At 40.6% G+C, this 27,193-nt stretch overlaps 1 protein-coding gene across 3 annotated transcripts in view; it reads left to right on the top strand.

The window, feature by feature from the left end:
• The window catches only part of POMT1 (protein O-mannosyltransferase 1), a 1,532,857-nt gene that overhangs the window by 508,152 nt on the left and 997,512 nt on the right, over positions 1–27,193 (top strand). For all 3 annotated transcript variants that reach the window (XM_044058401.1, XM_044058399.1, XM_044058400.1), the window contains one exon: positions 1,753–1,818. In XM_044058401.1, coding sequence (XP_043914336.1) covers positions 1,753–1,818 — 66 coding nt within the window. The remainder of the gene's footprint in view (positions 1–1,752; positions 1,819–27,193) is intronic.

The following is a 27,193-nucleotide window of genomic DNA, read 5'->3' as shown; positions in this document are numbered from 1 at the left end:
CAGCTTCTTTGCAATACTGTTCATGGAAGACTGTTCTTTTGTTGGCTCTTACTTCTGCCAGATTTGTGTCTGAGTTGCAATCGCTTATGGCCTGTCTACCTTTTTTGATATTTCATGAGGACAGGGTGTCCTTGCGTTAATAATCCTTCTTTCATGCCCAAAGTGGTTAATGAGTTGTTACTTAATCAGTCTATTAATTCGCCTACTTTTTTCCCCCTCTCTGCTGTCTGACAGTGAGAAGGTGCTGCATACCTTAGATGTACATAGACAGCTCAGATTTTATTTGGATAAAGGTAAATCTATCAGAGCATCTGACCAGTCATTTGTTTCCTTTCAACCTAGGTCTTTAGGTTTGGCTGTTTCCACTTGGATTTGTAAGGATATTTCCTTTTGTTACACTTTTCATGGTAAGAGCCTTCCTTCTGTAAAGGCTCATTCTACTAGAGCTGTGGCTTCTTCTGGTGCTCTTTTTCACAGGCTTAGATGCTAATTCTGTTCTTGAAGCAGCTACCTGGACTTCTGTGCATACATTTTCCAAACACTACAAGTTGGATGGTATCTCCAGAGCTAGGGCTGGTTTTGCTAATGCCATTCTTCATGGCTTCTTAGAGGGCTCTGCTGCTGCTTCCTCCTCCCATGTTCCTTCTTGAGCTGTGACACTCTCCCATTTGTAATGAATACTGCAGCAGTGAATGTAAGGACATAGTACAGTTTTGTAAAATCTTACCATAACAGTAGATGTCCTTGCCTTCATCTCTGTAGTATTCACTCCCTTCCTCCATCCCCCTGGTCTTTTTTCCTTCCTGGCTGTGCAGGTTCTCATTGGTTTTCCTTGGACTGCTGTTCCTGCTGGGGCAATCAGTTCTAAGGATGATACGCCTGAATGTCACCTTTATGCCCTACCCTATGCAAAGAATGTGTAGGTGATGTTCAGCATACCTTAAAGCAATGGGAGACTGTGGTAAACTGGCTGGTTGGTGGGCTTGATGGCAGGGGTGAAGGCAAGGACATCTACTGTTGTGATAAAATTTTATACAACTGTACTTTATGTAAGGTTTCATTTAATTTATTAGTAGAGAATTGCCTCTTAACCAGCTTGTACGTGTATTTTTTATACTTCTATAGTCATACTGCAAGGTAGAAGGTGCATTAGAGCATTTGTAATGGTGCCATTCATTTTCTTTCTCTTTCACACTTTAAAGCTAATTCAAATTCTATAAATTGCTATGTGAATGAGGCAACACTGAGAAGTGTCATATAAAATAAAAACAAGGACACCATCAAAATTTGCTTTGGACAGGGTACATTTAGACTCCAGTCCATACTATTAAGAGTGTTCATCAATTCACTGGCAACCAAACCAGCAGAGATGGTTGCCTTAATAGTCTGCCATTATATCTGGTGCTTTGGCGATCCAAACAGAAACCAGTCTAAGACTGAGCGGGCACCCTGTCCATTATCAACAGTTGTAAGGAGCAGCATTAGTTGTGTAATATGTCAAAGATTTCTTAAAGAGGACCCTAATATGACAAGTTAAATGAAGTGTAAATAAACAAATGCAAGTATGTTTGTGTATTTTATAATAACTCCTAAGAAAAAGCAGTAATCCCCCATGGGGCCTTATGATGTTGTTTGCAGATCTGTGAATGCATAATTACTTGTTACTGCATTATGTAAAAATATTGCACTGTATCACCAAACAATCTTGTTTATATGAATGAAGGTTTGTGTATGTTTTATTTTTAATTGTAGTCCGTTTTCAGTGAGCTGGTGGCTGTCGCTGTTTATGACTGGGATTGCAAGTGCTTGTGCCATTGGGTAAGTGTCTTTGTTAGTCATTGTTTCTTTAATTATGTATTAGTGTGCCATCAACTCACTCCTTATAAGTTTTTAATGCTGTCACTTGCCTTGTTTCTGACTAAATCTTCTTTTCCGTAAAAGCAGGTTTAAGGAACTGAACACTGCTATAGTTAAAACTTTTCCCTTATAAAGGATGTTTCTGAAGTTGTCATAGTATGCGGGCCACAGCTGCAAGAAATTCCCTGTTTTCCTTTTAGCTCCATCATCTTTTTATATATTTGCTTGTAGCAGTAAAAAGCACATGCTTGCACATGTGCGCACACACACACACACACACACACACACACACACACACACACACACACACACACACACACTCGAATACTAGTTCAACTTAGACTGTGCTTGTCCAGTTGACTATATCAAGTAGTCATTTATTTTCAGAAGAGGCTGTTTATATAGGTTTGTACAAGGTTTTTTCTTTGTAGTTGAACCTCAGAATCCCAATTCATCAGTACAACATGAATAACTACTACCTCTGTACGTCTACATTTTGGCTCTTTAGTTGCTGTCTAATGATTTGTATTTTTGTAAGGCTCAGGCCACTAAGGTAATACCGCGAAAATGATTTCACATTTTGTTGCATCTGTCTACAACAAAGCCAACTTGGAGAGTGCCTAATTAATAAGTGAGCAGCTGGTTTTAACATAAATAGCACACTTTTTATGCATTTGTTAACAAGTAAAGCATTGAGTATGGAGGAGGATGGAAGCAGACAACACTGACCTATCGTTACGGTAAGTACATAACTTCAGTTTTTCAGGGATGACCAGAAACACAATTCCATTTCACTGACTCACTTGGGGACATACAGTATACAAATGGAGACAGAAGGCATCAAACCTAGAATTACAGGATAAAGGGTATTAGCAGCTTAGAGCCCTAACCCGCATGTTGTACTGCCACTTTGCATTTGGATTTCAATGATGTTTGCAAAGCATTCTATGCCAAAATGCTGAAATTGAAAAAATTATATTATCTTTCTAGTTTTTCAGAGTTTTCCTATGAGAGTTCATTATATATGGTGATGTGCTGTTTTTTCCTTTATATATCACCTTTATGCCCTACCCTAGGCAAAGAATGTGTATGTGACGTTCAGCATACTGGTTGGTATTTCCAGCGCTAGGGTATATAGCATATATTTAAAAATCTGGGTATTTTGGAATTAACTGTTCATAGAATCATATTTATATACATATATGTATCCTAGGCTAATGACCACCAGGCAAGGGAGCCCACAGGATTTTTTGCAGGGGGGTGCAAACCCAAGCCCCACCCCCTTTGCTGCCCCCGCCCACACAGCCCCACCCCACCCCTGCCCACGCAGCCATTCCAGTGTCCCATTACTATTTCTCCCTATTTGTCATAGACACTGTTTAAATCTCTCAGTGTGCATACTGTTTAATGCTTTACTTCTACAATGATTACAGATATTTGGATTTCATTTACAACTTTTATTTCAAATTTTTTAGCACAAACACTGATAGACATTTACTAAACCTAAACAAAGCAATAGTCTTACAATGAAAAGAGACTTAGCATTAAAACTTCACTACCTTTGAAACCCACATTCACTGAAACAACATTGAAACCCGCATTCAAAGAAAATGCATTTGGCCAGTGGCAGGGTAAGTTTACCTTTGGGCTGTTTTCAAATCATAGGCTCTTTGTACACATTTTTAGAACCAATCAAAAGTTATTTGATTCACCTTCCTGACTGTATTAATTATACTATATAATAATTGAATTATATCCCTTGTATAATACAGCGCCACTTGCTAAAGTGTGTTTTAAATTTATAGTTCTGAACATTTTTCCTTTAAGCAATGAAACAAATCATATGAACCAATAATGACAACCTGCCCAATTCAGAACATTTCAGCCATAAAGGGCCACTCAAACTTCTGTCATACAGTCCACCAATATCAATCAATATGCAGAATCTCTGCAGAAGTAAAAGTCATCTGAATAAATTCCACATTAAAGAGATCTGAAACTAATGCAAAGGTTGTTGCTAGAAAACTTTATATTTCAGTGTTTCATCTACAAATTCAGTGCCTACTGATCTTAAAGAATAAATTGCCCATGCTACATTAAAAAAATGGTAAGTTGGTATACTGCAATAGGGAATTGGGTGGCAAGTTGAAAAACTGGTTCACAGTTACTAGGCATTTCCTCCAAAGGAGGACATTCTCAGGACTGCAGCACCCCATCCCCTTAAAATATAAATCTATATGCTGTGGGAGTAGAACCTATAGCCCTCTACATCAAGATGCAAGTATGCTACCTACTGTGCTACTAACACTGCTTTCAAATTCTATACCACAACAGTGATACCATTTGCTTATCAAAACAGTTGCACATTTTAAGTAGGCTTAGCATGAGCAGCAGTAAATTTCTCTTCCCTTGAAGCTCGCAAGTCCTTAAAAATACACTTGAAAATAAATTCCACCTGCTAACTCTAACTAGGGCATTTCACACACTCACACACACACGACCCTCGTCGTCTTAGTGCAAGAAATCTGGACAAAGCCTAAAATAAACAGGGACAGGTTATAAATATTGCCCTCATGAACTTAGAAAGTTGCTAAAAATAACAGAATTTGTTAGTATGCATTTTTCTAAAGGATATGATGTCTAAAACTCAAACATCTGTTATTATTTAGCAACTTCAATCCTTTTAGGAGGAATATGGAGTAAAACTCTGGACATTCTGCAAAAACCTGGACAGCTGAGGGGTATGCTACCTCACTTTTATACACACACACACACACATCTCTTAGCACAAGAAATCTGGACAAAGCCTGTTATAATGTTGGGGACCAGGGCCCAAAACTAGGGACCCATTTAGAAAGTTGCTATAATAACAGGATTTGTGTTAGAATGCATTTTCTAAAGGATGAAGTCTGAAGCTCAAATACATGTCATTATTTAGTAACTTTAATCCTTAGCTCATCCCAGTGAATTATCAAGAAAATAAATATTTTTTATGAGGAACAGACCAAAAATATAAAGCAAAAATCTGGACATTATGTGAAAATCTTTACAGTTCCGAGGTATGACGCACACGTACTTTCCCATACCTCCTTAGAAAGTGGATAGAACAACAAGTTTTGTATTAGTATGCATTTTCTGAGGATATGAAGACTAAAACTCAAATGTCTGCCAATATTTTCTGACTTCAATCCTTAGTGATTTGCAAGAAAAAACACAATTTTATGAAAAACAAACCGAAAATATTAGGCAAAAATCTGGATAATTGTGAGGTATGACCCCTCCTTACTTACTTAAACACACACAGACCTACCTCCCTCTTACACATACACACATACTTCCCGCCCTCTTACAAACACACAGACCTCCCTCCCTCCTACAAACGCAGACTCACCTCCCTCCCTCCCTCTTACAGACACACACACACATCTCCCTCCCTCTTACAACCACCTATTCCATTCGTGGAACCGAGACCACCTAGGTCTCCTTCAGTGTCCTCCATTCAATCCACTAAGAGCCTCTCAGAATTGGACATCATGAGGTTGGTGGACCAGCTGTTGTCAGTGAGGGGATTACCTTCATTTCCTAGCCAAATCAGCACCGGGACCTGTCATTCTTTGTCACTGTCTCATCTTCCTCCTCAAATTTCAGTTGAGTCTTTGGAGCCCCTGGCACTGACCTACCCAGCTCCCACTGTCTCGGTTCCGGTAAGAGCCTCTTCTCTGGAACCAAGAATTGCCTTGAGCTCCTCAGGTTTTTTAGAACTGAAGGTGTCCCTGGGTTAAGACTTTGTCACCGGTTCTGGGGGGCATTGTTCAACTTTCTTTTTATTAGAACTGTCCATGGCCCTTGATGCTTTGGCTCGACCCAGGCTTCTGCTTCAGGGGCCATCTCTTTGGTGCAGGGTGGGACCACGGTTCTGAAGGAGTCTATTTTGGTTCCTGGCTCCTATCCCTCTACCGGGGAGCTGGCTTTTGGATCATGGAGAAGACCTTGTCTATTGTGGACTCCCAGTCCTTGCCATCCCTGTCGGGCCAAACTTCTGCATCTCCTTAGCCAGAGCTACAGTCAACCTCATCTCTGGGACAGAGGGCACAAAAGCCCCAGGAAAGACCCACCTTGGTGGTTTCCTCTTTGAATACTTCCCCGTAGCATCCCCCCGAGGAAGTACAAGTGAAGAAAAAGTGCAAGAGGAAGCACTTAAACTCCCTGGAGGAGTCCTTCACTGAGAATACTGGTTTTGATGAGAGGGAAGGTTCCCCCAGGTCACCCCTTATGATGTTTCCTTCAGGGACATCCTAGAAATCCTGAAACAGAGGGGTGGCTGGTCTTCCCTTCAGCCATCCTCAGAGGAGTGTGTATACTTGGAGGCTTTTCGTGCCCAACCCTCTACCTCTTGGATCTCTCTGCCCATTGACAAGCTCATTAAATTGATCATGCAGCGGGCCTGGAAGATTCCAGACTCCATTGAACCAATCCTTAAGAGGCCTGATCAGATCCTTTCTGCCCCTAAGGAGGAGCAGCATTGGGCTAAGGGAATCCCCGTAGACGCCATGGTGATAGCAACAGCCACAAATAAGGAACTTGAAGAGGAAAGTCTTGCTATCCATCCTCCTAACAAGTAGTCCAGGACTATGGATAGGTTCAGGAAGTGCATTAATGTTTCATTGACCTTCGCTCTCAGGTTTCTGAACTACATGGCACACTTCACCAGACTTCAGTGAGATCTGATCAAGGAGCTGTCTGATACTCTCGCAGGAGCAGTAGCTGAAGGGGTACGAGACAAGGTTACCTCTCATCTCACCACCCTCAAAGCAATTTCTAACTTGTCCATGAAGCTAATTGCCTACGCAGCCAAAGGGACAAATAGAGCAGAAACTTGACACTTGTTCCAAATTTATCTAGCTTCATAACACTAGTCATTATATGCATTATCTTAGATGGAGTAAGGAATAAACACTTAATAATGGTTCCCAGTGGTTTGTGTGATACTGGGTGGTCTCTTATTAAATGAGCTTAAAGTTTGGAGGCGTACCTTCAACTCTATAAACATTATGGGGACATCATTTTATCTTGCATTTGTCTTAACCCCCCCCCATCTTCTTACTAGAAATATGTGGGTATGGTTATGGGAATGATTAAGGTGTTTGCCTTACAAAAATACTGCTGTTTTTTTTCTGTAAGACATGACTGTTGAATGCCTAATGTGTTAGATATTCCAGATATTAGATGCTAGCAGGATATCGTCTCAGATTTCAATTGTAATTGGATGATTGTCTTGGATGTCTGTGTATTGTTCATCATTTGATCCCTGTTGCAGTACCCTAACCTGTATGGGGATGTATATTGCGAGTATGGGACAACCATCCAGCTCCCAAAGCTTTAGATCACCTTCTACATGCCGTAACCTCTGTAGTGCTCTAGGAGAGTGGTATAAAGATAGTAGTTATGGTACCAAAATCTCAAAACGTTTTCGGTATTAAAGTACCACCTCTCTCTCTCTCTGCTGTGGCTTCATAGTTTTGGCAGTCAGGTAGCTTTTCACAGAGTTGGTCAGATATGTACCTTGTTGGGAACTACTTGTCATTTTTACCATTTTTTGTCAAAATCTATTGTTAGGGCTTTTGTATTTGGAGGTTTTCACTAAAAACATTTACCTCAAACATTACTTATTTAGTCAGGAGGGAAGGGAAAAGCCCAATAGTAAGGCTCCTCTACCTGCTTGTCAGTCACTTCTTTCACTAGAGAGATGGACAAGGATCTCATCCCCTTGGAAGTTACTACCACAATCCGCCAGAAGAGAAGAGTTGTATAGGAGGCTTCGGTCTTAAGTCTAGCTTCTACTTTGCCTCAACCATCAGTGAGCAGTTCTTTGGTCTGCTCATCAATTTCTCTCGATCCCTCCTATACTATTCCTTGGGAAGCCACAACAGACTGAGAGGCAGGAATGTCCACTGAAGCTGTTTGTCTGCCCTCTTCACGTGAGGGGGATCCACTCTAGTCAGCATAAGAGGAGGGAACTGACATTGTTCCTTTACGGGAACATTCTGAGGAGCTTGATTCTAGGGAAAGAACAGTTCTTCAAGGCCCTCTCTTTCAGTAATGTCTGCCAGGAAAAGGAAACATAAAATTATTTTTTTTCTTTACCTGTGTCCCCATCACCTAGGGCAAACAAGGAGGATTGACTGGGTTTTGCTAAGGGTTTGTGTGAAGTCTTTCAGTCATTACATTTTGAGTTTTCCCTTCACTTAAAAAATAAAATAGTTTTCCTTTCTCTCTGAATCTAATCCTCAGTCTGAGGGACAGAAATTAGACTTCAACCATGTTTCTCAAGTTTCTGTTCCACAGAAATGGGACTCCGACTCTGAGAAAAGTTTTTATTCAGATTCCCACCTGAAGAGTTGTTTTTTTTTTCTGATCCTATAGCCAGAGTGAAATAGTTGTTTCAGTGGGAACAAAAAGAAATACCAGACTCCCAGAAAAAGTATGATTTGCTACATGTGGATTTCCCTCAACCTGCAACTGTTCTTCCTGTTTTGCTAGACTTGAAGGTTGCTTTCTTTGTGGTCAGCAGTTTGCCACATACCCCAGAAAATGTGATAAATTGCATAAGGTTCCCCAGACCCATACATTTATTTTTTCAAAAAGTAGGTCAGACCCTGTAGTAATTTATCTGACAGAACCATCTTCTGCCAAGTACCTTATGAGAGGTAAGACTGTTCATCTGAAAAGGATGGGAAAGCCTTTCATTGATTTGCAAAGAAAGTTTATTTTTCCACTTTAGCCTTTAGAATAGTGTGTTGTCAAACACGTGTCTAAGTATCTGCTGGCTTCCTATGACAGTACCAGAAAGTTAATTGCTGACCTTTCTTTTGAGATCAGGACATCTCTGAATTTTTTTAATTTCTTCTATGTCTCAGTTAACTAAACACACATTAAGATGTTGATCTGATGTTGTCAGTTTTCATTTTATCCTCAGATATGGGTTTTGGATCCAAACTCTTGGATCCGACGTGGCCATTGCAACAGCTTGTGGAAAACAGAAAGCTCTCTAGCAACCTACCCTACCCATAATGCTTCTCTCTTAATCACCTCAGATCTCATTTGATGCTTTGCGAAGATATGGTCCTTCCGTTAGCTCTTGAGCAGTTAAGTGAATGTTTGATATTTTTTCCAACTTTTTTCTTCAGACGTTAAACTTAAAGGTTTCCGCTTAAATTTCTCTCATACCCTTTTTACTAGCTAGCTTTTGCTTTTCTGATTTGTTCTGAGGTACTTTTTGTCTGATATTGTTAGTCTTTTTTTGCCTACTCACTTTTCTTTGTGATTGCTTCTCTTTTTCCCCATACTGTGGTACATCTAAACTACTATCGTTAGTAGTTCCCTTTCCCCCTCTTCTGCTTGTATCCTTTTGGGTACATGTAAACTACTATCGTTAGTAGTTCCCTTTCCCCCTCTTCTGCTTGTATCCTTTTGGGTACATGTAAACTACTATCGTTAGTAGTTCCCTTTCCCCCTCTTCTGTTTGTATCCTTTTGGGTACATGTAAACTACTATCGTTAGTAGTTCCCTTTTCCCCCTCTTCTGTTTGTATCCTTTTGGGTACATGTAAACTACTATCGTTAGTAGTTCCCTTCCCCCCTCTTCTGCTTGTATCCTTTTGGGTACATGTAAACTACTATCGTTAGTAGTTCCCTTTCCCCCTCTTCTGTTTGTATCCTTTTGGGTACATGTAAACTACTATCGTTAGTAGTTCCCTTTCTCCCTCTTCTGTTTGTATCCTTTTGGGTACATGTAAACTACTATCGTTAGTAGTTCCCTTTCCCCCTCTTCTGTTTGTATCCTTTTGGGTACATGTAAACTACTATCGTTAGTAGTTCCCTTTTCCCCCTCTTCTGTTTGTATCCTTTTGGGTACATGTAAACTACTATCGTTAGTAGTTCCCTTTCCCCCTCTTCTGCTTGTATCCTTTTGGGTACATGTAAACTACTATCGTTAGTAGTTCCCTTTCCCCCCTCTTCTGCTTGTATCCTTTTGGGTACATGTAAACTACTATAGTTAGTAGTTCCCTTTCCCCCTCTTCTGCTTGTATCCTTTTGGGTACATGTAAACTACTGTTGTTAGTAGTTCCCTTTCCCCCCTCTTCTGCTTGTATCCTTTTGGGTACATGTAAACTACTATCGTTAGTAGTTCCCTTTCCCCCTCTTCTGCTTGTATCCTTTTGGGTACATCTAAACTACTGTCGTTAGTAGTTCCCTTTTCCCCCTCTTCTGTTTGTATCCTTTTGGGTACATACTACTATCGTTAGTAGTTCCCTTTCCCCCTCTTCTGCTTGTATCCTTTTGGGTACATGTAAACTACTATCGTTAGTAGTTCCCTTTCCCCCTCTTCTGTTTGTATCCTTTTGGGTACATGTAAACTGCTATCGTTAGTAGTTCCCTTTTCCCCCTCTTCTGTTTGTATCCTTTTGGGTACATGTAAACTACTATCGTTAGTAGTTCCCTTTCCCCCTCTTCTGTTTGTATCCTTTTAGGTACATGTAAACTACTGTCGTTAGTAGTTCCCTTTCCCCCTCTTCTGTTTGTATCCTTTTGGGTACATGTAAGCTACTATCGTTAGTAGTTCCCTTTTCCCCCTCTTCTGTTTGTATCCTTTTGGGTACATGTAAACTACTATCGTTAGTAGTTCCCTTTCCCCCTCTTCTGTTTGTATCCTTTTGGGTACATGTAAACTACTATCGTTAGTAGTTCCCTTTTCCCCCTCTTCTGTTTGTATCCTTTTGGGTACATGTAAACTACTATCGTTAGTAGTTCCCTTTCCCCCTCTTCTGCTTGTATCCTTTTTCTAAAAAAAAAAAAAAAAAAAAAGCTGTCCTTGTTAGTTTAATATTTTCAGATATGCCTGAAAAGCTTCAAAAAGTGCTCTAAATGTGGTTACAAAATTCCCTTAAGTGACTCACATGAGCTGTGTGTTTATTGTCTGGGCCCCCTCCACTTACAGGAAGAATGTGACATTTGTAAAGCATTCAACCATAGGGGGCCCTCGTTGAATGCTGCAGTAATCTTATTCTAAGGGTATGTTGCCGTCCTCTTTTGGGGAGGCCATTTCTGGCTGTGACAAAAACATAACAAGAGAGATTCTTCCATGTCAGAATAGTCTAGCCCAGCTTCCTCCCTGTCCTCTAGATCTTCAGGCAAGGCAAGGAAGAGGCCTTCTTCTGCTCCAAAGTTTCAGTTGGAGCATTCTCCAAAGATGGCTAGAATGTCAGATCCTAAGGCCTTCTTGGACCTGAAGACTTGAAGGACTCCCCTGTCGGATGCAAATGCTTTGGATCCAAGCCTCTCTGCTCTGAAGGATTGGTCAGATCTGTTGCAGTTGGATGCTATGAAAGGCCCTTTTAAACCAATTCAGTCTTTACCTAGAACTCAGTGCTCTCTTTCTATTGACCCAGTGTCATCCAGAATATCTTCTGTCTTCCTGGAGAGACTGAAGTCACCATCAGAGTCATCAACTCACTTGACCAGAAGCCTCACAGAAGATGATGTAGAGAGGATGGTTAAGAAGATCCTGTGGGTGCAGAGCTTTGCAAGGTCCCCTTCGGCTCCTACCCCTAAGGGTCAGGAGTTTTGAGCATCTTTTCCCCCTCTTCCAATTCCTCCTCCAACTTTCTTGGAAGTTTTTGTGCCTTTAGATTGGATCCATCCGGTGTCTGAGTCTGAACTGAGGACCTTTCCTACCTCGACTCTGTCTTCTGCTCTGAGTTCCTCTGGCTGTCGGGGTCAAGGCAGCCTGGTTGGGTCTGAGGTGGTGGGGTCGACTCAGAATTTTTTGGAACCATGCCTATGGTTGGAACCTCAGCTCAGATCAGCCCAACCTCGACTCCAGCTTTGGTGGCACTGTCTTCTAGATTGGAGTATGCCCGGATCTGGATGCATGCCTTGTCGGATCAGGAATCCTCAATTTCTTGGGATCAGTCAGCTTTCGAGGCTTGGAGAGGGTTATGTCTACCTCGGCAGCACATGCAGTATCTACCCCATTGGATCCGCAGTCTTCCACCTTGTAGACCTTGCACCCAGTGTCTCAACCAGATCTCCAACAGGGAGAAGCCCCAAGCTACCCATGAGGTCCCCCCTCCCCTTCTGATACCTCTCTGGAACTCCCCATGGAAGAGGTTCCTTGGAAGAGGAAGTGTAAGAGGAGTCTGTCACTCTGGATACTGACCTCGATGAAGGTGAGGGATCCCCAAAGTCACCTCCAGATGATGTTTCCTTTGGGGACAGCCTAGAGATTTTGAAACAGAGAGGTGACTGGAAGCCCAGCAATCCCTCATTGGAGGAGTCAATGTACCTGGCAGCTTTTGTATCCCAACCATCTACCTCCTGGGTGATTTTGCCCGCCTATGAGCTCATCAAGTTGATCTCTTGGTGGACATGGGAGTCTCCAGACTTCCTTGAACCAACTCCCTGGAGACCAAATAAAATATTAACAGCACCTGAAGATAAAACAATTTTGATCAAGAGGTGTTCCAGTAGATGCCATGGTTATGGTAGCGGCCATGAAAAAAGAACTTGTAGAAGAGAGTTCTACGATCCATCCTCCTAATAAGGATTCCAGGATGATGGATAGATGTGGGAAGAGTGTGTTCTCCTCAGCGACCTTTGCCCTGAAGTCCCTGAATTATTTTTTCATTTTACCACACTGCAGAGGGATCTGATCAAGGAGATCTCAAATACACTCTCAGGAGCCCTGTCTAAAGAGGTACAGGCTTCTGTTATCTCACAGCGGGCCACCATGTATTCCATTACAAACTCTTCCATAATGTTCATTTCACATGGAGCCAAATGGACGAGTAGAGTTGTGGGTTCAGGTATCTCCATGAGGAGGCAGGCCTGGATGCACTTGTGTGACTTTGTTGATCCCTTTAAATCTTCGTTCGTCAGTTCTCCGTTTGATGGCACTTCCCAGTTTGGCCCAAAGGTTAGAGATACTCTGTTCAGGTGCAAGAAAGATGGGAGGACCCTTTCTGCTGTGGGTGCTCATTTTTCCACTCCTCAGAGACCATATTAAAAAAATCAGAGGAGCAGTGGAAAAATGTGGTTCAGAACATCACAAGTGTCTTTTCCTCAAGCACATTGTGAAAGTTCCCCAAGAGCCAGAAGGGGGAACAGTGACAGAAGACGCCTCCCTCGTGGCAGGGGTGCTCAGCATCATCAAGGGTCCAGAGATACGTTCTTTGGGAAACCTTTCCAGTGCTCCTGAATAGAGACCCGATTGTTCTTCTCTGGAGACAATCAGGGGTCAACTATCCCTGCACCTGAGAGCCTGGCTAAAAATAACAAACCATCAATGGGTGCAGAGGATAATATCCAGAGGATACTATATCCCTTTTTCCTGTCCACTGCCCCAAAGCAAAAAACTCCCTGATGTTCACCCAGTCAAAGGGAGCAAGCAGAAATACAGATACAGAAGCTGCTGGACAAAAGAGTCATCCAGGAAGTCCCACCAGACCAGAGAGGATGTGGTACTTACTCAAGATTCTTTCTGGTACCAAAAAAGACAAGGGACTGGAGATAAATATTGGATCTCAGCAGACTAAACAAATCAGTTCAGCAGAGCAAATTTTGGATGATCACATTTCAGTCCATCCTTCCATTTTTGGAAAAGGACGATTGGATGTGCTGTATACATCTTCAGGATACATACTACAATATACAGATGGACAAGCGATCCAGAAGTCATTTGCTCTTCCGGCTGGGAGCCGGTCATTATCAGTTCAGAGTCATTCCTGCCATTTGGCCTCACTACAGCCCCTAGAGTGTTCACTAAATATATGGCAGTGATAGCAGCTCACTTGAGACAGCAAGGATTCCAGGTGTTTCCATATCTAGACGACTGGCTCATCACTACCCTGATCAGGCATCGACTTCTAGAAGCAAAACACATGGTTCTTCAAACTTGTTCTTCATTAGGTATTGCTGTAAATTATGAAAAGTCAAACCTACACCCCTCTCAAGCATTGGACTTCATAGGAGCAAACATAAACACAATTGAAGATGGTAGCATGTCTGCTGTCATCAAGAGTGGTGACCATAAGAGATCAAGTCAGGAAGTTATTACACAATTCAAGGGTGTCTGCTTGAACAATACTTCAGGCCTTGGGTTCTATGGCAGCAGCAGTAATACTAGTTCCACTAGCCATATTCTACATGAGTATTACTGTGGGTTCTCACAGTACAGTGGTCTGTCCTTCATCAACCCATGTCTGCCACGATAATGTTTACAAACACTTGCAAGAGGGATGTGGCATGGTGGATTCAATCAGAATAGCTTATTCAAGGTCTTCCCTTTGTCCCCCTGCTCCACAAGGCTACAGTGACCACGAATGCTTCCCATATGGGGGGGGGGCATTATCTGGGAAAAGCAGTCCAAGGCATGTGGAATACTTGAGACCAAGTTGCACATAAATGTCCTGGAGATGAGACTGGTGCTGCTAATGTTGTAAGCCTTTTAGAATGCTATCCCCTGCAGGAAAATTGTGATTCAATTGGACAATATGTCAATAGTCTGGTACATCCACAAGCAAGAAGAGTCATATCATATCCATTATGTCGAGAGGCTCTCAGTGTGTGGCAGTGGGTGATCTCATTCAGCTGCTTTCTGATAGCAGCTCACATCCCAGAAAGTCAGAAATGATAGCAGACAAATTGAGAAGGTCCATCATTATGCCTCACAAGTGGTCCCTCAGTCAGAAAGTGGCAGAAGACATATTCCACAAGTGGGGCCAGCTTTACTGTGATCTTTTTGTGTTCCCTCTCAACAACAAATGCAGCAGCTAGTTTGCCCTGATCCCCCCAAGAGGGGAGCCCCTGAGGGATTTTCTCACTCACTATTGGCCTCCCTGCCTGTTATATGCCTTTCCCCCTACTCCATTAATCCCCAAATGTCTTCAGAAAGCGAGCAGGTTGAAGAGAAGTACTCCTCATTGCCCTCAACAAATCTGGTTTCCCTTTCTTTGGCCTCACCTACGGAAGAAGCCATGGATTCTGGATGTAATTCCAGACCTTCTGTCATATCCAACAGGAATGCTTCATCCGAACATTCACAGTCTCAAACTGACAGCTTGGTATCTTCAGTGTGCCATATCCTACTATCCTCCCATAGGCCATCCACACGAATGTTGTATAACAGTAAATGGAGGAGATTCATACATTGGTCTCAGCAAAACAATATAGATCCTTTTTCAGCTCCTATCCACACCATTCTAGAGTTTTTAGTACAGCTGTTTAATGAGGGGCAGCTTATTCTACAATAGAAGTGCAGCTAGCTGCTATTTCTAACTTTCACATTGGTTTTGATGGTTCATCCCTTGCTTCGCAGCTATGCAAAGCTTTCTTGAGAGGAACTCTTTTACTCAAGCCCCCTTCTAAAGATCCTTCACCACCTTGGGACTTAAATTTGATATTACAGAAAATTTTGCAGCCTCCCTTTGAATGAGCGGCTGCATGTCAAGTTAAGTATCTCTCTTGGAAAACTGTATTCTTGGTAGCCATCACATTTTCAAGGAGAATTTCTGAGATTCAGGCCTTATCATCCAACCACCATATTTGATCTTTCACAAGGACAGGATCACTTCAAGTACTAACCCCTCATTCTTACCAAAGATAGTTTCAGAAAATACCATCAACCGATCCCTTATTATGCCAGTTTTCTTCCCAAACTTCAATAATGATGAATATATGTTACATTTGCTAGATGTTCATAGACAACTATGCTTTTACCTTCATAGAACAAAAGGACATAAGAAAACAAAGTCAATTATTCATCGCCTTCACAGAAAGTAGATTGGGCCTTCCAGTGACTAAGGTGACTCTAGCTAAATGAATTATGGACTGCATGTCTTATTTATGAGAATCAAGGTTTAGAGCTGCCAAATCCTGTTCAAGCTCATTCCACTAGAGGAGTGGCCACCTCTTCAGTCTAGAGTGTCCATGGATGACATTTGCACAGCAGCAACCTGGGCTACCCCTCATACCTTCATTACAAGCTAGATTTGATCTCTAGGGGTAGGGTCTCCTTTGGTTCAATGGTTCTGAAGAATATCCTTCCGTAAGGCCACCCAAGAAAAGGTAGCTGAGGACTCTGTCCCTTTTGCTTTTTTTTTTCCCTGTGATGTTTTTATTTTGCTTATTGCAGATACTGTAAAAAACATTTTCTTCTCTGAACCATATGTGTAACTTTTTTTTTTACTGTTAAATGCTTTTAATGAATAATGCTCAATGTTTATTGTACCTCACTTGGAGCTTTTCTCCCTAGGCCTCTGCTGAAAATGGACATGAATCCAGTTGGACCAGCTCGGTCAACAAATGTAAAATAAAATAAAAATAAAATAAAATGAAAATTAACAACATCATATAAAATAGTTATGTATCACTATAACGTTCCATCTGTGGTGTTCATCTTCATTTTTTCCTCAGAATCCCACCAGCCATCCCCCACCCCTTTATTGGTTTCTGGATAAGCGAGTTGATCTAAATTTGTTTATTGGCTATTGTGAAAGCCAGAAATAGTCTTACCCTTATTTGAGGAAATTTCATATTCTATTTTCTATGATTATAGGTTCATAGGTTGGTACTAGGCTATCGGCCCTAGGGCCTATACAAGCCTAGCCATAACAATTCCCTGGCTATTTCTTCCCACAGTATTTACTTCCCTGGACCCCTGTCTAGCAGGGCGACTGATGTGATACCCGGGGTGAATTTCCTATCTCCCATCCAATCATCAAGGTTCCTTTTGAAGAGGGTCAAAGAGGCGCTCTGCTTGACATGTATGGGCAGTCTATTCCAGAGTCTGGGGAGTCTCTGGGTCAGGAACCTATCCCTCCAGCATGTTTTGCTCATTGTAATGACAACGTTTAGATCTCTGGAGAGTGTCTCTCTGAGGGATTGGGATTTCTTTAAGTGTAGCATGTCCAACAACTCTGGGTTTGACATGGCCTTGTATGTTAAGCAGAGATCACCTCTGAGTAGACGATATGTGACAGAGTATAGGTGGAGTTTTTTAGGCAGTCAGCATAGGGCATTTGCTTTAGGCCTGTGATTCTTTTAGTGAGGTATTTGTGCGGCCTTTCCAGTTGTTGCAGATATCTTAAGAGGTACATACCAAACGGGGCATTGTATCCTATGAGTACAGTGGGACAATGACCTCCTTTTTTCTGTATGAAAAGCCCTTAATGATGAGGTGTGCCACATAGAAGGATTTCCTGACTGTTATGGTGATGTGGTTATCGAAAGTGAGACCACTGTCCACCTGTGTCCCTAAGTCTCTTATCAGACTTTCGGTGTTTAGTGTACTGCCACCTATGTGGTAATTCATGGGTACATGTTTTTTTCCCAAAGGGGATAACTATACATTTCTTGGCAAATAAGATCTCAGAAGATTAAGAGAGAAGCATTATGGGTAGAGTAGGGTGCTCGAAAGCTTTTTGGTTGCCAGGAGCTGTTGCAGCAGCCAAGTTGGATCCGAGGATTCAAATCCGAATCCATATGTGAGGAAAAAATGAAAATGGACAACACAGATGGAATGTTACAGTGAGTACATAACTATTTTTTATGACATTGCTGATGCTGTTTCTAGAGCAGCTTCCATTAGGTGAATGATCAGAAGATTTACCTCTCTGCAGTCTCAGAATTTACCAGAGAATGTGAAAGCTGAACTTTGGAATGCTTTTGTGGAACAAGAAATATTATCTGGTCCTTACTTTGAGATCTTTGAAATATTTTTGAAAGGGGAAAGTTAATACGGGGGGTTTCCTAGATTTTTCAACCCCATGCCAAAATATAATAGAAACTTTCCTTCTAGTTCAGGTTCCTTTTATAGGAAACAGGAAAACAAGCTGCTTGACTGTGCCCTGTGTTATTCCCTCCCCTTCCCACCCTGGCAACCTAATAGAATTTTCCCATAGTCTAGGTCTTCCCTTTCCTTGTTCCACCAGATAACGTCAGACACTTTGATTCTGAGAATCATTCAAAAAGACTACAGCTAGCCGTGGGAATTGTTTCCTCCTTTTCAAGTAATTCCTCTACAACCATTCTAGCAAGCTACTCTGTTTCATCCTAGGCTGTTCCAGTGGGTTATATAACCTGTTCTTCCAAATCAAATAGAGAAAGTATTTCTTCAGATTTTTGATGCCAAAGAAAGGAGGAACCTGGAGACCTGTTGTAGACCTTTCTTTTCTAAGCCTTCACAGCAACATCCCAACATTAAAAATTGTTTCTTTAGTTTGTGTTACCTTTCACACTGCCTATCAGTTTTTAGTAACTCTGGATTTAAAAGAGGCTTATCACATTCCAGTTCTCAAAGATTTCAGACTCTTTTTACATTTTGCTGTACCAAAAAAAAAAGTCACAGTAAGTATAGATGGATCCAGGAAAAATGCAACAGAGTGCAACAAAAGTCCAATAGTCACCACAAATATATCCATTGATCCAACCAATGCATAAGGAAACAACTAAGCCAAAGTTTCAAGTAGTTTACATGTTCGGTTCTCTGTTTTGCCTTCTGAGTTGACAGCAGCTCCAAATGTGTGTTACAAGGACATGGTTCCTGAAATAACCCAGGTTGCAAGGCATTCACATTTTTTCTATATTTAGTTGAATGCCTTATTTTTGTAGTCTCTTTTACAAGTTGTCAAGAATTCCAGGCTTGGCTAAAAAAATAAATAAATAAAATTTCTCAGTCAGTAATTTCAGGTGACCACAGAGAAATTTTTTATTCTGTCTCACAGGACAGTGTTTCAAAGATGTCTGCTAGCTACATCCCCCATTGATGGCTTTTTTTTCATTAGGACACACTGGATATTTACAAGAAACAATTTCTGACTTTTTCCAACCAGCCTCTGGCATCTGTCAGGGATTATCTTGGGATTCTTGGTTTCATGACCTTTATAATTCTCAAGATTCCTTTGGCCATACTTCAAATGAAAAAAATTGAACAGATCCTCAAATCATTCTGGATCCAGCACCAGCATCTCCTACCGTTTCAGATCTTGGTGCTGGGATTTGTCAAAAGAGACATCCTCTGGTGGGTGAATCAGTTATCCCTCAGTCCAGGCCTCCCTTTGTCACCTCCAGCCCATACTAAATCTGACACACACATGCCTTAGACTTCGCTTAGAGAGTTGTATCTAAAGTAGTTGAATCTGTCTGTGGAATCAGCAGGACAAACAAAGAACATAAATATCAAAGAAATGGTGGCATTAAATAAATGCTGTCAAATCTCTATACCAACTTTGGACTCCAGGCCCTCTGCTAATAATTGCAGACAACACTAAAGAGTTATGGCACATTAACAGATGGGAGAAACCAGATCCTACCCCCTTTGCAAACCAGCAGTGGTATCCTGGGACCTAGCAGCAGAGCACAAAGACCCCTCTTCAAATGGAAATTTCACCTGGGAGTCCTACAGGAATTAATCCAGCTGTGGTAGAACTCCTCAAGTAGATTTGTTTACCTCAATTCACAACAGACACACACAGAAATTCTGCTGCAGGATTCCTTGCAAAAAGATCTGCAAGTTGGATGCTTTGTCATTCTCAAGGATGTGAATGTTTCTGTATGCCTTTCCATTCTTTGTTCTGATAACAAGGTTTCTACGAAAGATTCAATAGGACTCTCTCTGTATAATTGTAGTAACTCCCCCCACCCTCTGGCTCAAGCAACAGTGGGTCTTCTTTATTTTGAAAATGGCCAAGGGCAATTACCCCAAGTTTCCTCACAGCATGGACTTACTCAGACAAGATTGGGTCATTTTATCAGTCCAACTTTTAGTTTCTTCACTGCCTGGGTGGTAGAATTTTAATACCTTTTTTCTGAGGACGTGCAGATATTAAAGGAAGCAGAGTAGTGTAGCAGGTAGAGTGATGCTACAAGGGGTTATCTAGTTCAATTTTCAGCTGTGGTGCATTCTGTGTGGAGTCTGCATGTCCTCCCTGTGTTGGTGTAGGACTTTTCCAGGTGATTTGGTTTCTTTCCACATTCTAAAGACATGCAGTAGGTGGATTGAACACACTAAATTATTCATATGTATATATTATCCCTATAGTGCCTTTTTAGGCAAAATTCAAAGGACAAAACCACCACCGTAAGAGGTACAAGCATGCAAAATCTGAAGGTAATGCTACTCAATGCTAGAAGTCTAAACCTCAAAATACACTCTCTCAAGGCACTCCTAAAAATGGAGAACATCGATATCTGTGCAGGAACTGAGACCTGGTTCAAGGCTCCAGAGAGCACCCCTGCAATACCAGGCATCAACTCTTACCACATTTGTAAGCCACCAAACCAGGACCAAAACACTAAAGGTGGAGAAGTGTCCATATTCACCAAGGATATTCACACCACCAGGCTAGTTGCCCAACACAATGCATCTGAAATTCTCCAGGTGCAACTAACACTAGGTAAGACTGCAATCCAAATGTAGCTTGCTACAGATCCCCCACCATGCCCCAAGATTCTCCCTACACCTTTCTAAACATACTGGAAAATATTAAGATACAACCAAACACCCTAATACTCGGTGATTTCAACTACCCTGCCATTAACTGGGAAAACTACTCGTGTACCAACACCTTTGCCCAATGGTTCTTGGAATAAATTCCAACGCCCTGGATCAACTAATCCTTAGTCCCACCAGGGGCTCCAATATCCTAGACCTGGTCATTAACAACATGGGAAAGCGATGCTCCACACACCTATGGTCACCCTCTCGTTGGTCAGGTCTGACTATAAGCTAATCACCCTTTACGTCCACATCCCACCCCCACCCCCCAGTAAGGAAACCTCTGCAAAAAACTTCTCCAAAGCCAACTTCATGCAATTCAAGTCAGAAGTGACAAACTTCATGACACCCATGCAGACAGGAACTGAAAGTTTGACTGCTGAATCCTACAATAAGGCACTGTACGAGCATATCCACTCATGCATGAATCGTGCCATCCCCATTAGAACCAAGATGCTCTCCTCCAAAAAAAGGAAGTCAGTCTGGTGGTCCCTTGCCATAAACAAACTTTACAACAAAAGGAAGATGTTGCAGAAAAGAGGAAAATCCCAGGATGCAAAAAACTCCCTTACCAGCCTCAGTAAGAAGCTGAGATCCCTCATAAAATCCTCCAAAGCTAGTTACGAAAATAAAATTGCCAAAGATTCCAAAGACAACCACAAGGTTTTCTATAGCTATGTCAAGAATCTAAATGGCAATGCTCAGATCTGCTCTGAGCTACAACAGAATGGCATTAAATATACTGATCTCAAGGATATCGCCAGTATCCTGGTAGATCGATTCAATGCAAACTTCACCCCTCTCTCACCCCCTAAGGGCCCATTTCAATACTGAAAGATTGCCAAAGTCCGGTAATAATGACCACACAGGTAAAAAACGCACTCTCCAAAGCTAAGAATACAGCATCCATGGGACCAGATGCATCCCAGGCTGTGTACTACATAAACTACAAAATGAACTGGCACGTTACCTAAGTGTCATGTTTAATAATAGCCTCACCTCAGGCTTCAGGACCACTGAGTGGTGCACAGCTACAGTTATCCCACTCCACAAGGGGAGATCCACCTTGGATCCCAGGAACTACTGCCCCATCAGTCTGACGAGCCTGATCTGTAAGGCCATGGACTGCATTATCATGGAACTTATAAACAAAGACATTGGCAACCTTCAAACACTGGACCTCATGCAGTTTGGGCTTGTGAAGGGCCGATCTTGTCTCCTGAACCTGAATGACTTCTTCCAGTCAGTCTCCAGAGTCGTGGACAAGGGTAAGGTGGTCCACACAGCCTATCTAGACCTCGCCAAGGCTTTTGACACCATCCCCCACTCTGGAGTCATAGATAAACTTACTAAGCTGGGCATTAATCCCTACGTCACTTGATGGGTTGCCAACTGGCTTACTGACAGAACCCACACTGTAAAAGTAGCCGACTCAAAATCCAGCTCCAGACAAGTGGAGTATCTCAGGGTTCAGTCCTGGGACTGCTCTTGTTTGTCATCTACTTTTCTGAAGTAGAGGCCAACGCTAAGGGACTCTGGCTAACAAAGTTCGCAGATGACTGCAAACTAGGAGCCCTTATTGAATCCCCAAATGATGTGGATATTCTACAAAAGGGCCTTACAGAAACAGATGCTTGGTGCCGGAGCCATGGGCTCAAGCTCAAAGCCAAGAAATATATAGTTATCCCCTTTGGGAAAAAAAACATGTACGCATGAATTACCACATAGGTGAAAGTACACTAAACACCAAAAGTGTGATAAGAGACTTAGGGACACAGGTGGACAGTGGTCTCAACTTCAATGACCACATCGCCACAACAGTCAGGAAATCCTTCTATATGTCACACCTCATCACTAAGGGCTTTTCATCCAGAAAAAAGGAGGTCATTGTCCCACTGTACGCATCCCTCATTAGACCCATTATAGAATATGATGGCTCATTTTTATGTACCTCCCAGGGCATCTACAACAACTGCAAAGGCTGCAGAAATACCTCACTAAAAGAATCGCAGGACTAAAGCAGATGCCCTATGCTGACTGTCTAAAAAAACTCCACCTATACCCTGTCACATATTGTCTGCTCAGAGGTGATCTCTGCTTAACATACAAGGCTATGTCAAGCCCAGAGCTGTTGGACATGCTACACTTAAAGAAATCCCAGTCCCTCAGAGACCATCTCCAGGGATCTAAACCTTGTCATCACAATGAACAAAACATGCTGAAAGGATAGGTTCCTGACCCAGAGACTCCCCAGATTCTGGAAGAGACTGCCCATACATGTCAAGCAGAGCGCCTCTTTGGCCCTCTTCAAAAGGAACCTTGATGATTGGATGGGAGATAGGAAATTCACCCCGGGGATCACATCAGTCGCCCTGCTAGACAGCAGTCCAGGAAAGTAAATACTGTGGGAAGAAATAGCCAGGGAATTGTTATGGCTAGGTTTGTATAGGCTCTAGGGCCGATAGCCTAGTACCAACCTGTGAACCTATGAGTGTGTGTGTGGTATGGAAGAGCAACTGCAGTAGGGCTAGCTACCCAGCAGTGTGAACATTGGCTCCAAGTGATTGTCACTTTTGAAGCGAGACCCCAATCTCATGTGCAAAAATGGAAAAAAGTAGCTGTGGCTGGCTGGCTGGATAGAAAGAAACATCCAGCTAAAAAAATCATATAAGTAGACTTCTTTATCCAGCCTCTATTTTAACCAGCCTCCTCTTTAACTGGCCATCAACTTTCTGCTGTAGCCCTAGCAAAAGACAACAGAGAAGAACAACACTTCTGTCTCCTCTGGGCTAAATAATGACAGACATTTGAGTTTTAAACTTCATTAGAAAAATGTAGGGTCTATATTAGAACATCGAAGTTTTAAAACTTCGAATGTTCTAATATCAACCCCTATTCAGTGAACACTGAAAATATCGAATATGCTTAACAGTGAATTTTTCTCATGGAAAAAATTTGCTGTTCTGAAACACGTACACACAACACAAGCACACCAAAAAAACAGCAATCCACACACATACTCCTAAAATCCTACATCTAACCCTACACTAAACTGTATATACACTATCTATCCACTTACCTTAACCCAAACCCTAACCCTAAGATCCGTCACTGTTGCACACTCACCTCACCACGTCATTACAAATTCCATATTCTTAGCACATGTAACCTTTGTAAATGTATATATTGATCTGTATCCTTTACTGTGTCTGTAAATGTATCTGTACTTTTATTGTGCTTTATCCTTCTACTGTACATTCAATTAATCTTTCTTCTACCATTGCTCTGTTTCTTTACCCCAGCAGAACCTGAAATAGGTTCTTTTGGATCAACACTTTACCATAGTCAAACAATACAAATAAAATAAAATAAACCTAAGAAATGGCACAAGTATAAATATCATTATTAAATCTTCATGGAATTTAGATCTTAAAGAAAAGGAAGCTTTTGTGGGCTTTGCTTTATCAAATGGGCACTGATGTTTGTTTAGGACAGGAGACTCGTATACTATCTTCACAGTTTGATGGAATGCAAAAGTAAACAGCTGCCTTATATTTTTGTAGCATACAAGTCTGGTAATACAAATGTTGTAGTAAACAGCTGCCTTATATTTTTGTAGCATACAAGTCTGGTAATACAAATGTTGTAGTAAACAGCTGCCTTATATTTTTGTAGCATACAAGTCTGGTAATAAAAATGTTGTAGTAAACAGCTGCCTTATATTTTTGTAGCATACAAGTCTGGTAATACAAATGTTGTAGTAAACAGCTGCCTTATATTTTTGTAGCATACAAGTCTGGTAATACAAATGTTGTAGTAAACAGCTGCCTTATATTTTTGTAGCATACAAGTCTGGTAATACAAATGTTGTAGTAAACAGCTGCCTTATATTTTTGTAGCATACAAGTCTGGTAATACAAATGTTGTAGTAAACAGCTGCCTTATATTTTTGTAGCATACAAGTCTGGTAATACAAATGTTGTAGTAAACAGCTGCCTTATATTTTTGTAGCATACAAGTCTGGTAATACAAATGTTGTAGTAAACAGCTGCCTTATATTTTTGTAGCATACAAGTCTGGTAATACAAATGTTGTAGTAAACAGCTGCCTTATATTTTGTAGCATACAAGTCTGGTAATAAAAATGTTGTAGTAAACAGCTGCCTTATATTTTGTAGCATACAAGTCTGGTAATAAAAATGTTGTAGTAAACAGCTGCCTTATATTTTTGTAGCATACAAGTCTGGTAATACAAATGTTGTAGTAAACAGCTGCCTTATATTTTTGTAGCATACAAGTCTGGTAATAAAAATGTTGTAGTAAACAGCTGCCTTATATTTTTGTAGCATACAAGTCTGGTAATAAAAATGTTGTAGTAAACAGCTGCCTTATATTTTTGTAGCATACAAGTCTGGTAATAAAAATGTTGTAGTAAACAGCTGCCTTATATTTTTGTAGCATACAAGTCTGGTAATACAAATGTTGTAGTAAACAGCTGCCTTATATTTTTATAGCATACAAGTCTGGTAATACAAATGTTGTAGTAAACAGCTGCCTTATATTTTTGTAGCATACAAGTCTGGTAATACAAATGTTGTAGTAAACAGCTGCCTTATATTTTTGTAGCATACAAGTCTGGTAATACAAATGTTGTAGTAAACAGCTGCCTTATATTTTTGTAGCATACAAGTCTGGTAATAAAAATGTTGTAGTAAACAGCTGCCTTATATTTTTGTAGCATACAAGTCTGGTAATACAAATGTTGTAGTAAACAGCTGCCTTATATTTTTGTAGCATACAAGTCTGGTAATACAAATGTTGTAGTAAACAGCTGCCTTATATTTTTGTAGCATACAAGTCTGGTAATAAAAATGTTGTAGTAAACAGCTGCCTTATATTTTTGTAGCATACAAGTCTGGTAATACAAATGTTGTAGTAAACAGCTGCCTTATATTTTTGTAGCATACAAGTCTGGTAATACAAATGTTGTAGTAAACAGCTGCCTTATATTTTTGTAGCATACAAGTCTGGTAATACAAATGTTGTAGTAAACAGCTGCCTTATATTTTTGTAGCATACAAGTCTGGTAATACAAATGTTGTAGTAAACAGCTGCCTTATATTTTTGTAGCATACAAGTCTGGTAATACAAATGTTGTAGTAAACAGCTGCCTTATATTTTTGTAGCATACAAGTCTGGTAATACAAATGTTGTAGTAAACAGCTGCCTTATATTTTTGTAGCATACAAGTCTGGTAATACAAATGTTGTAGTAAACAGCTGCCTTATATTTTTGTAGCATACAAGTCTGGTAATACAAATGTTGTAGTAAACAGCTGCCTTATATTTTTGTAGCATACAAGTCTGGTAATAAAAATGTTGTAGTAAACAGCTGCCTTATATTTTTGTAGCATACAAGTCTGGTAATACAAATGTTGTAGTAAACAGCTGCCTTATATTTTTGTAGCATACAAGTCTGGTAATAAAAATGTTGTAGTAAACAGCTGCCTTATATTTTTGTAGCATACAAGTCTGGTAATAAAAATGTTGTAGTAAACAGCTGCCTTATATTTTTGTAGCATACAAGTCTGGTAATAAAAATGTTGTAGTAAACAGCTGCCTTATATTTTTGTAGCATACAAGTCTGGTAATACAAATGTTGTAGTAAACAGCTGCCTTATATTTTTGTAGCATACAAGTCTGGTAATACAAATGTTGTAGTAAACAGCTGCCTTATATTTTGTAGCATACAAGTCTGGTAATACAAATGTTGTAGTAAACAGCTGCCTTATATTTTTGTAGCATACAAGTCTGGTAATACAAATGTTGTAGTAAACAGCTGCCTTATATTTTTGTAGCATACAAGTCTGGTAATAAAAATGTTGTAGTAAACAGCTGCCTTATATTTTTGTAGCATACAAGTCTGGTAATACAAATGTAGTAAACAGCTGCCTTATATTTTTGTAGCATACAAGTCTGGTAATACAAATGTTGTAGTAAACAGCTGCCTTATATTTTTGTAGCATACAAGTCTGGTAATACAAATGTTGTAGTAAACAGCTGCCTTATATTTTTGTAGCATACAAGTCTGGTAATAAAAATGTTGTAGTAAACAGCTGCCTTATATTTTTGTAGCATACAAGTCTGGTAATACAAATGTTGTAGTAAACAGCTGCCTTATATTTTTGTAGCATACAAGTCTGGTAATACAAATGTTGTAGTAAACAGCTGCCTTATATTTTTGTAGCATACAAGTCTGGTAATAAAAATGTTGTAGTAAACAGCTGCCTTATATTTTTGTAGCATACAAGTCTGGTAATAAAAATGTTGTAGTAAACAGCTGCCTTATATTTTTGTAGCATACAAGTCTGGTAATAAAAATGTTGTAGTAAACAGCTGCCTTATATTTTGTAGCATACAAGTCTGGTAATAAAAATGTTGTAGTAAACAGCTGCCTTATATTTTTGTAGCATACAAGTCTGGTAATACAAATGTTGTAGTAAACAGCTGCCTTATATTTTTGTAGCATACAAGTCTGATAATACAAATGTTGTAGTAAACAGCTGCCTTATATTTTTGTAGCATACAAGTCTGGTAATACAAATGTTGTGGTAAACAGCTGCCTTATATTTTTGTAGCATACAAGTCTGGTAATAAAAATGTTGTAGTAAACAGCTGCCTTATATTTTTGTAGCATACAAGTCTGGTAATAAAAATGTTGTAGTAAACAGCTGCCTTATATTTTTGTAGCATACAAGTCTGGTAATACAAATGTTGTAGTAAACA

This window comes from Protopterus annectens, chromosome 16.part0 (assembly GCF_019279795.1).
Source record: "Protopterus annectens isolate FY-2018-M chromosome 16.part0, PAN1.0, whole genome shotgun sequence".
Classification (NCBI taxonomy): domain Eukaryota; kingdom Metazoa; phylum Chordata; order Ceratodontiformes; family Protopteridae; genus Protopterus; species Protopterus annectens.
Note: the sequence above shows the minus strand (reverse complement) of the source record. Positions and strands in the feature narration are given on the sequence as shown.